The 12,078-nt window shown below is 30.2% G+C and overlaps 2 protein-coding genes across 2 annotated transcripts in view; both read right to left on the bottom strand.

Moving 5' to 3' along the window:
* LOC107455101 (uncharacterized) overlaps positions 1 to 12,078 on the bottom strand; it is a 123,532-nt gene that overhangs the window by 38,374 nt on the left and 73,080 nt on the right. The window lies entirely within an intron of this gene.
* On the bottom strand, positions 10,177 to 10,887 carry LOC122271789 (uncharacterized). The gene has a single exon (XM_043054133.1). The coding sequence runs from the start codon at positions 10,885 to 10,887 to the stop codon at positions 10,177 to 10,179; it is 711 nt and encodes a 236-aa protein (XP_042910067.1).

Here is a 12,078-nt window from a genome sequence, read left to right as displayed (position 1 = left end):
TCGTCTCAAAATCTTTAAAAAAAGAAAAATTCAAAACAAACATTTGGATTGGTCTGTTTTGAGGGAAAAGAAATATATTTCTACCGAAAGTTCATCCAATTTTTTTTAAATGTAAAATCTCTAAATGAGATTTAAAAACCATCGTAGATCACAAAAGAAACTACTTATTAGAATTATTTGTTTATCAGCAATTTTTAAAACAAAATAAAAGTAAATGAATTGGAAAGAGTAAATATAGGTTTTCATAAACAAAATCAGTTGCGAGTATTTTTATTTTTTTTTTGATTTAATAATATTTAATACTTGAAAAACAGTAAAATCAAGTTGTTTTTAAATTCCAAGTCATCAACATTTACACTTTTTTGAGAGACAATACTCTAAGTAGTAATAAACGACGACTCCTATTCTTCTCGCCATTATTTAGATTAGACTTGAAATGGCCATATGTTTGAATAGAATAGATCACCGACTGTGGCGACATTATGAAACACCATTTTGATATATGTGACATTGGCTTTATTGACAGTAACCAACACTAGAGAAGCAGAACTAGTTTATTAACGACAAAGCTTTACCTGTATCTAAACTCTCTAATGATAATAAATATGTTATGATGCTGGTATTCGATCAGTGATGGATTTTAAGATTATCAAGCCACTGAATGGATTGGCAAAATCAGTGTAGAACTTAGCCCGAAAGGGGTGTTGCTCATTCATCCAGTAACAGATTTAATGTTTGGTTAATTGTTCTTTAAAATCATTTTAAAATGTAGTTTCATATAAACTGTGTTTTAATTACAGCCAATTAATTTCATTGATTTTCTGCCTCAGTGTAGCGAACTTAATATTTTTTTTTTACAATGAATGCATGAAGTAATAATATTTCCTTACATAATAACTAATGAAACATGTTCCTAATGTGCAAAAAGAACTAATGTAAAAACTTCCATCTACAATATAAATTCGTAACCAGTTAAATCTGTGGCACTGATTTCAAAACGTTATTTTTATCTGTGCCATTTTGTTTTTAATCGTGTTGCATCAAAATAAACTTTGATTTCAACCAAATTACCCCAAACTTATCACAGTTAAATATATTTTAACCCGGGTTTCGATACGTTAGAACCAAATACTTGCTTATTTCATCAAAAATTTAAATCACTTAACTATTATATTCTACTCTACAAGTTGCATGATGCCATAATAAAGTATGGTGGGAAATCTAATTATATTATACTCTATATTTTAAACTTAATTTAGAACTATCTAACTAGAATCACTTAATAATATTTGGCTTTATTCTTAGATATATGGGCATGGCGGTAACTAAACAGCTAATTTAATAGCAAAGTCGACATGCTAACTTTTAAATAAGCATATCTGCTTCTGATATTCAAAATTTAGAGACAGATTCTTTTGCACAACAAAGACAGATACTGAATTAAACAACAAATTGTACGAATTTAAATCATAAGTCAAACCATTTAAATCATTGAATTACAATAGAAAATCACGGGTTCTTATTAATAAATTACGTTTTAGACATTGACTGTTTGACACATAAATAATTTATTTCAAATCAGATCCCGTCACTATGTAATTTTTTTAGAACTTTTTACTTTGAATCACCTTTTATGACTCAACATTCTAAATTCAAATTTAAAATACGACGATTCTTTAATTGCGATTTTCAAATTTTTTCTTATTAACTTGGTGACACACCTCATCTGAGATAATTGTTATATCTTGAAGACATCGGATTTTATATTCCATTAAATTCTTATTTTAAACATGTTGTCCTGATTTTGAACCAGCCGTTTCTGTTTAAGCCAGTTATTTTAAACCAGCTAAAACAGAAATGGGCAAAACACTTAACCTAGTTGTATGGATTTTAACCTAGTTTTAGGAGCAGTATAACCAAAACCATGATTCTTAAACTAAAAATTTACATTGCTTACTTTTTAAAGTGTAAGGAAATCAAAGAAAATCAGAAAAAAGTCAAAGAAAGAAAGTCAGAAAAATTTGTTTTGGGTGCATGTTCGCAACTTATTTAAAAATTAGAGAGAATTTGTGTCAGATAATTGTATTCCAAAGTTCCTGCAAGATTTGAGTTTTAGCTGGTTGTATAGGGTTATTAAAAACGTAAGGTTAAAAGAGAGAACAAAAATGTTTTCAACGTTGAACTACATTTTGAGCATTGTTGTGTAATTTCTCTCTTTTTTTTTTGGGATCAAAATCAATACAATTAGATCATACAATTTACTGTCGAAAATTTTTTAGATTCTAAGGTTATGCCAATAAGCTCATAATCACACACGATTTGAAAGATGAAATTTAGTTCTCCATCAGTGAAATACAACCACATTTATTCCAAAACAGCCATTTAAAATTTCGATAAAAAGATTTGTTTGTGATAAAAAAAGCTCCCATATAGAAAGCCCAATATATTGTTCCATACTCGACACTGTTTATTTTAAAACCCCTCACTGTATACTTTATAAATTAAGAAAATTACTTTTTGACTGAATTATGGAACCTTGAATAAATAAGGTTGTTAAAAATTGTCTCGGGGTTCAAATCATTACAAAGCACTCTCGACAGAAAATATATTTAATGACAAAAAAGGTGTGATGTTAAGGCTACAGTGCCAATGAGGAAACTGGTCGCATCACAATTAATCTTTTTTCATTACTGCTCAGAGCGCTGTCTGTTGGATTTTAGAAATTATTCTTATTAACATTGTGAAATATTATCAACAGTAGTAACCAAGGAAAATAATTCCTGGTGGTAAAGAATTGAACTAAATCAAAGCTTTTAATAATTATAACTATATTTTCACTATTATTTGTTTCTTTAAAGGACTTTCGTTACTTATCAAATGATAATTTGCCTTTTTATTAAAAATGTTTAAATTATTTAGTAGAAATTCTTTAAAATCAAATTTATTAATCAAATATTCAAAAATAACCTTCTGTTACCACCGTGGAAAAGTTCCGTTGCAGCAACGATGAGAAAAAAATATGGTTAAAACTATCAGAATATAGTAAAATTTACTGTGCTTCTGGCTCTATGGGAACACTATAAATTTATAAGAATTTATGCTTGTTATTTGAAGTTCAAATTTTTTGAAAAAAATACAGGAATAAGTAAATAGTTTTTTTTGTATAAATACTATAAATCAATTTTATTGATTTAGGAGAATTTTTTTTTATTTTGGAGGAATTTTTTTTTGCAGTTGATCTATATTTAGTTTCTGTTATATTTGCCGTTGTTAAATTAGGAAATGCGGTAAATAAAAAGTTGCTTCCCAACGTAAATTAATTTAACCAAATGCCTGAAGGTAAAAACAAGCTTCAGTTTTTAATGAAAGACATAAAAATTAGAAATTTCATAAAAGCAAAATAACTAATTATTAACTCTTTGTGTTAAACGAAAAAAATATTGTGCATTTTTTTAAATTCTTAAAAAAGTCGAAATAAAGGATTGTTTGCTTAAAAACATACATTTGCGTGATATTTTCTGTGGTTTTTAATTAAAAATTTGATAAAGATTTTAATTAGTTTTTTAGAGTGTTTGAAAAAAATGTATATAAGGAAAATTATTTATATTGGGAGAATTATGATAAAAAAGAATATACTTTTCATAGTGATTTTATTTAGCTATCAATTCTTTATATTAATTCTTTAATGATTGTTTGCATTAATTGTATAATAAATAAATTTAAATATTAGTAGCAAGATTTAAAAAATTAATTTCTCTGATTTTCTGATTATCTTTGATTTATCAGGCATTGCCGGTAATCCCTGGAAAAAGAGATCCTAGTAGTTATTTGTATCCCCTTAGTTGGACTCTGTGGTGGGTGGTGCCGCTGGTAGTGGCAGTGGTTCACATTTTCTAAGGCTGAAAAAGGCAAGTTGTTAGGTTCCAGATGCTAAAGCAAAAACAGCGGAACAACCTTTTCCCTATTTGATTACGCTCAATATTATGTCACGAAACTTACGAATCCTGAAGTACCAAACACTTCATTTTCAAAAGTGTCACCCTCTTTGATTCACAAGGCCCTCATGTCCACATTAGGAGAGGTACCTTCTGTTAAAAAGTTACGTTCTGGGGACCTTTTAGTACAAACAAGCAACTGTTCTAAAACCGTACACAACCATGTGCTCAATTCAAGTCATTATTACACCCCATAAATCGCTGAATACGTGACGAGGTGTTATTTCAAAGTCAGAATTCATCAATGATCCGGAAGAAATAGTAACAGGAGAATTACAAAATCAAAATGTCACTGTTGTTCGTAAAATTAGGATTCGCAGGGATGGGAAAATCATCCCATCTAAACAACTTACCTCCCACAAACATTTATTTATTGATGAACCAGCTCCCTTATGTTCAAGTTGTGAAAAACCTTTAACTGAGAAACATATTTTGACCCATGCATCAAGTACATGGAACTTAGACAACGGTACTTCAGCCATGAATTTCCAACTTCACAGGTTTTAATTGGACAATATTATCTATGTGTTAAAATTTTTTTATATTTCATGTTTATATTTCTTGTATATTTTTTGTTTTTCACATCTCACAAAAATGTTAAATTTTATATCAGGGACATAGGACTTAATGATCTTTTAATAAATCGATTTTTATCTTTTGACGTTACTTTTCCAAGGAGAAGTGCGGTATAGCCTAATATATGGCTCTTGCACTAGAAATAACTAATAAAAATACAAGCTTAATACTCTACTTAAAACATATCGGGTTTTACAATTTGATTCAGTTCTAGTTATAACCAAGTTGACAAATTTTAAACTAGTTATTTTAATTTTGGACAAGTTGCTCATTTTAACCTAGTTGTTCTGATTTTAACCAAGTTACAGTAATTTTAAACTAGTTTTGGGCACGGTACAGCTCTTGCGTCAAAAATTTTCCTCAATCAATAATAAAAAGTACAGAATTTATGAGGCCGGGATAGTCTGGTCGGTAGGGCACTGGGCCCATGTCCGAAATTTCGTGTGTTCGAACCCCGCCGGCCGAAGACTCCCCGTGTAGTTGGTGACTGATGCACGTCAAAATTCTGTCGAGATGCAAAGTCCTCCATGTTCCCATAACAAATCAATACCTCTGGGGGTACAGTATTGGAGATCGATCGTTCTCTGATTAAGGTTAAAATTACGATCTGTGGATGAATGAATGGGTCCGCCTTATAAACAGGTGTGACGTATGATGTGGCAGAAGTCAAATTCTTGGCCATAGATGGCACCACTAAAAAAAAAGAATCGCAAACTCTGCCTTAAATTTGCTCGGTTTCACCAAGCAGGCTTGCCCGTGTGGCAAGTGGTATTAGAACCAACCAACAGAATTTATTATTAAATTCTTTTTGGTCTAGTTATGAGCTATTATTAAAATAGTTTTTAATAAATCCAATTTATCTTATTTATTTGGTTATTTTGCAATTACTTGAATTTTAACAGTCCCATTGGTTTTAATAATTTGCTCAATTTGAATAAAACAGCCATTTCATAATGTAAAAAATATTTAAAAAATAAAAATTATTTATTTAAGTTTAAAAAAATATTATAGTTTTTTTTCTCCTTAATATTTAGAATGTAGTTAATTTTTCGAAACGTAACTGAGTTAATACTGTTAAAACTGATTCCATTAAGCTATAACCGTAAATTTATATTATTTTTGATCTTAATGGTGTAAAAGTTCGTACCAAAATCTCAAAAACGGAAGCGATAACGGATCGTAAAAGTTAAGCTTATTTAGCAGCGGTTTTCCCCAGTAAATTACACATCTTTAATTTCTTCAATTTACGAAAGTAGAAAATAATCCTTCTTTTAAAGCATTTACTTTTATTTTACTTCTAAAATCTTTTAATCAAATTGCTTTAAATTTTCTTTGTTTTCTACAATCAATTTGCTATAAATGTCAGAAGTTTGTGGAAAGTAAGTTTAAGTAGAAAGGGTTTAAACGTCTCACGACCGTTTTTAAATGACAAAATTAAAACTCTTTCAAGTTTAACGTGAAAAAAAAAGTCTCGCATGAAATTGGCAGTAGGTATTTATTAAGACATTTAACGTTTTTGTTTTGTCAAACTTCATTGAAGTGTTTTGGAGTTAGAGAAAATACATCCCACTCAAACTGTTATACGTTTATTGATAATGCCTCGGATTTAAGAACAATAGCATTTAATTGGATCTGTTAGCTAAAATTAGACATTTGTTTTAAACATTTTAAGGAAATTTTTTTATAGATATTTCTAAGAGTTTGTGTGAAAAGGCTTACTTAAATGGTGTTTTTTTAAAAATAAATATCGAAATTAACATTGTTAGTTGTGTTATAACGCATTTATTCACAAATTATTTTTTAAAATTTTTTTTAGACATTATTTGATCTATTTGAAGATGGTTTACGATTCAAAACCAGTTTTTACGATAAGAAAACATACTTTTGTGGAACTCTATCAATAACAAAACAGACTTTCGCCCTGGTTTGATCATTGGGAAATAAAATTGGAATATAATTGGGTAATAAAAGGAAAAACTGTAACAATGTTTATAATATTTTTGGCTCTTGCACAAGAAGACAACTAACTAAATGAGCAGGAGGACCACATACCTGCGTTTCTCTTTGGATAAAAACGTATTTGGCTCTAAGAGTTTTTACTTTATTACCAACGGTTGAACTGCCGCCCAATTCAATGTTCAACTCAGTAGCCTTGTAATTTTGAACCCAACCCAGAAGACAAGGGAAAGCATTTGCATTGCCATCAAGTATTGGGACAAACTAACCTTCGTAGAGGACTTTTTGATGGAACTAACCAGCATTTGGGTTACATGTGGAGGAAAAATCATGAAAAACTACAACCATTTTTCTGACGGATTCTAATCCGGATGCATGCAAGTGGATTCTAATCCGTGATCCATCTACCACTGAAGATATCTTACGTCACCACTGTGGTCGATGCGAGAGAAGAGTTCGCATTAACCAGCCAATGCTGGGATTCGAACCCGGGTCACCTCATTGGAAGGCGAAAGCTCTATTCCCCCAATCACTGCGGCTTCGTTCTAAGTGATTATAGTTTCTCACAATGATTTAAAAATAGCATAATATAATAATCACACTCTAAACGCCAAGTTGTAGGTGCGATATAGCCACAACTGGCTCTTGCTCCAATAATTTATATTTTATATAATATTAACACCTTTTTATCTCATTTTATTGGTACCTTTTATCTGAATTTATTCATATCTTTTATCTGATTCTATTCACTGACTTATACTATTTTATCAATTATAATTGTAAGACAATTAAAGTGTTGCATGAACTGTCTTTTGAACTGTTACTGTATTGTTTGGCCCAGTATGCCCTCTTTTGGAACTTGTGCCACTAAATTCCAATCCAATTCCATTCATTGTGCCATTCAATCCAATCCAATCCAATCAGTAGATCTACAGTCTGTTGTACGCCACGTTTGTCTCCTAAAGAACTATCCTTTGCCACAGTTTTCCAACTATTGACTCAAATTGCACTTAACGTTTTCTCAACTGTATGAAGCCATCTATCAGGTGTTTGAACTACATTATCATGGTATTGTGTTGTATTTCGATACAGATCTTTCGAATTAATATATTATTTTACGAAATTGCAGAAAATGTTAGATATCTATAATACTTAAGGCTAAATTGGTGGTACAAATGAAACATTTTCCGATTCTGCGGACATATTTGTTGAATTATGTTCTTCATTTTTTTCCCAACAAAATGCACATTTTTTGGAGATTATGGTATGAGCTCCCAACATATCTTCCGAAAAACCGAGCGTATCTTTCTTATGTACGCATTGATTAAAAATATTTCTGTTGTTGAATAAAATTATTTTAAAAATATTTAATGATCTAAATTTGTTTTTACAGTAAATTACACTTTACAGTTTATTTGTTCTTGAAATTGGGTCTTACGACAGGCAATTTAATTTTTAAACGGCATGCACCCCAGTTCGTAATTTGGTTTTAATGCATGCATAAACTGAAAATGAATGAACTGAAATATGGTTTCCATTAAAATAAAAACGGAAAAGGTAGAAAATAAACGTTGAGAATAATTATCAGAGAAACATACTTCTACATTGTTGAATTTATTTTTATTCAATGCGAAATACTAATGGAATTTTGCATAAACGCATATCCGTTTCATAATTCATTCATTATGTTGTTATTAAAAAAGCATTGTTCTGAAATTTCTTTGTTAGCATGTTATTCAATGAAAAAACGTCATAAAAATATCGGAAACGTCAAAGAAATGATGGATAATTAGTTGAATATAATTGAAATTACGGGTTTTAAAAATCATAACTTGTTTAAAAACTCTTGGAACCCTTCCATGGAACGCTAGAGTTCCGCGGAACACCTTTTTGGAACCACTGCTCTAAATGATAAATGTTTTTTTTTTAAAAAAAAATAATCAAATGTTATATCCGTTTTCTTAAACATGTATTATGTGCCATGTCAAAAATAAAAAGCTTTCTGACGACTCGCTACATGGAAAAAAAAATCTTTTTAATTTTAATTTTGAGAAATGTTAATTATGTTGCATAGTTCATAAAATGTATTCATTTCATGAATAAAAAAACTAACAATTTACAGAAATAAAACGGTTCAGTTAAGCTATTTAAATATTAGTTCAATCGATTTCGGTCAGAAATAATTTATTCGGGTAGAAATAATTTATTGTTTGAAAATATAATAGCTGTATTTCAGAGTTGAATTCACAAGCAACAGAATAGCATTTTATTTTTATTTTTCCTTGATTACTTTTTAAAACTTTTTTAAGCATATGCATAAGAAAATTAATAGGAATTATATTGACCGCCTTTGAATATTTTCAATTTACAGTATTTTTAAACACGTAATGATGAGCAATAATAAAATGCAAAAAAGTATGCATGTTTCGATTTCGATTATTGTTATTTATAAACATTGTTTAATCATAAAAATGTGATAAATATTCAATTTATAATGAAAAATATTCGAAGATGCATAAGAAGATATTAAAATGTGTGAGAGACTATTAGGACTAGGAGGGATTAATAATTTTATCGAGTTGGTTATTTTATTTTTATTGTACTTGAGATCGATTCAAATCGTACGAATTAATTACCTATGAAAACAATTTTGTTAAGAAGCAGAAAAATTTATGTTAATCTTTTTTTAAGAGTATATTATAAAAAAACCTTATATTTTAATGTAAAATATTTAATAATGCATTTCTCTTAGATTTTAAAAACTTTCTTGTGGTTTTATAACATAATTTAAAAGAACAGAAAACCTTAAAAACAAAAAGTTTCAAATTTTTTTTTCTCCTTTAAATTGACATGAAATTTTAAAATCAATCTCATGAACGATCCGCTTAGTCTTAAAAAGTATGGAAATTTAAATGAATTTCTATATTGAAAAATCTTACAAAATTGTATAAAAAATTAGCAACAATAAAAAATACAATACAAAAAAAAAATTCTCGCATCTCAATTTGCGCATAAAATCTTCAAATTTTATTTGTTGTATCATAATAGTATTAAAATCCGACACAAGCATCAGGTTTGGTTAATGATCATTTCATCAAAACAGTTCTTGAATATCTTTCAAATCATTATTTGAAGTTTATGACAAACTTTCAGGAAAATTATAAATGAAAACAATATATTTATTCTAAGATAACGTAACGTACTGTATTCCAAAGAAAGGTATTCCTTTTTTTTTACATAAACAAAAATAAACATTGTTCAAAATTCAGTTGCTTATGCGTGCCGCAACATCCTCCACACCCTGGTCAACCTCCAAAGGTATGACCAGTTGGATTGGACGGGTAATATGTTTTCGATGGGCATATTTTATGAGATTGAAGTAACCATTCCGGACCATTAAAACGGTTTTTCAAATTTGTAAGTTCTGAAGGATTTGTCCCACGAGAAAGATGATCAGCTGGATTTTGAGGACCTGGGCAGTAACGCCATTGAGATGGAGAAGAACATTGATGTATTTCTGTAACACGATTACATAAGTTTTCCACCAATTGGGATCGCCTTTTATCCAATTCAATGTTACTGTTGAATCACTCCAAAACGTTGCTGATGAAGACTGGATATTAGTTTCTTTACAAACGTAGTGAAATAATCATGCTCCTGTTAAAGCTGATAACAGTTCAAGGCGTGGAAGAGTAATTTTTTTAACAGGAGACAGGAGGCGGCTGCACACTAATCTAACTGTAATATTATTGCCTGTTGTTGAGCGCATGTAAATTGAAGCACCATTTGCTCGCTCTGAAGCATCATAGAATATGTGGAATTCGATGTTTGATAAATTCGAAACTCCTATCCACCTGGGAATTTTTACATCCTTTAATAATGACAGTTCTGTACTCCATCTGTTGTATTTCGATGCAATGTCCGGTGGTAATATCTCATCCCATTGTATACCACAAAACCATGTATCTTGAAACATTATCTTTCCCAAAACTAAAACTGGTGCAAAGAGGCCTAGAGGATCATAAAATTTTGTTATTGATTGTAAAAGAGAACGTTTTGTAGCGGGGTTGCCGTTTAAATTTAGCAAAATTTCATCTATGCTTTGATTAAATGTATCACTTTCAGTATTCCAATTAACTCCTAATACCATAGATTCTCGTTTAAAATCAGTTTCGTTTTGATTCCAGATTTCTTTGATTCCAGATTTTGCTAAAGGTAGTTTTATACGTGACATCAAATCCTGAATTTCATGGTAAATCTTTATAGCCTCACTTTCTGTATTTACTGTCATGATGAAATCGTCCATTAAAATATTCCGTTTAAGGTGTTTAGAAGCAAGTTTATGAGACTCTGAGTGCATTTCAACTAATTCTTTTGATGTTGCTGATAGATGTTACAACACTTTATAACCGTTGTAAAATTCTTGAATGTCCACCTTATCCAACTTCTGAAATAAAGGTTTTTTAAGCAACTCTTCCACTTCTGTCGCTGTAATTCCAAGGTAATCTTTATAGATAGGATCCTCCAAAAAGGTACAGGCCATCACATTGTTAGCATGGCATGATAGAGTTCCCTTCATTTCCATCGAGGCATTGACCACACTACCAGAGATGTAGTCATTATCTTTCAGAACTGAGCCAATCACATATCCAATATGATTTATGATAGACTGCACCTGCTTCTCATCAACTGTGCTATCGCTTAGCATACACATGAGTGAAGCATCATATTCGTCTATCAACACAAGGGATTTTTTCTGAAATTGTATTTTCAAGCACACTGCCAAAAATTTTAAGGATGATTTTTATGTAAACATTCTTCTTTCGTGTATTCATCATTAGTGTGTTTTGTTTCATGTTGACATTTAAATATGTTCAGGTTCTTGAAGTGTTGGAATTTCTCCGTTTGGATTTCCTTCTCAACCCACTTTCCATCTTCATTCTTTGTCACATTCTCAACTTTGTTTCCTTCACTGTCAACTTCTATTGCCAGAAAATACTTGATCATGTTGATGTTTGTTGATTTTCCACAGCGAAAGGGAGCCGAAAACAGAATTGCACCCTTATCTTGAATTATGATTCTAATGTGTAATGTTTTGTCAACAATGGCATTAGATTTCAAAACTTCAGAGTAATTAGATGAGCCTGTAATGATGAATATCTCATCCAATTCGTAATCAGTTTCGTTCTGATTCCAGATTTCTTTTAATTCTTTGGAGCTACTGTTCCATTTTGCTAAAGGTAGTTTTATACGTGACATCAAATCCTGAATTTCATAGTAAATCTTTATAGCATCACTTTCTGTATTTACTGTTATGATGAAATTATCCATAAAAATATTCCGTTTAAGGTGTTTGGAAGCAAGTTTATGAGACTCTGAGTGCATTTCAACTAATTCTTTTAATGTTGCTGATAGTAAAAAGGGGCTTGATGTTAAACCGAATGGTAAACGAGAAAATCGATACATAATTATGTTATCTTCTAGTATTCTGTTTGTACCATCAGCATCATTTTCTATTTCAAACCTCAGAAATCTAGTTGCATCTCTGTCA

The sequence above is a fragment of the Parasteatoda tepidariorum genome, chromosome 8 (genome assembly GCF_043381705.1).
Source record: "Parasteatoda tepidariorum isolate YZ-2023 chromosome 8, CAS_Ptep_4.0, whole genome shotgun sequence".
Classification (NCBI taxonomy): domain Eukaryota; kingdom Metazoa; phylum Arthropoda; class Arachnida; order Araneae; family Theridiidae; genus Parasteatoda; species Parasteatoda tepidariorum.
The sequence above is the reverse complement of the archived record's forward strand: the minus strand, read 5'-3'. Positions and strand labels throughout refer to the sequence as shown.

Coding starts and splice junctions, on each gene's coding strand:
- LOC122271789 (XM_043054133.1), bottom strand. CDS start 10,887: ATGCACTCAGAGTCTCATAAACTTGCTTCTAAACACCTTAAACGGAAT.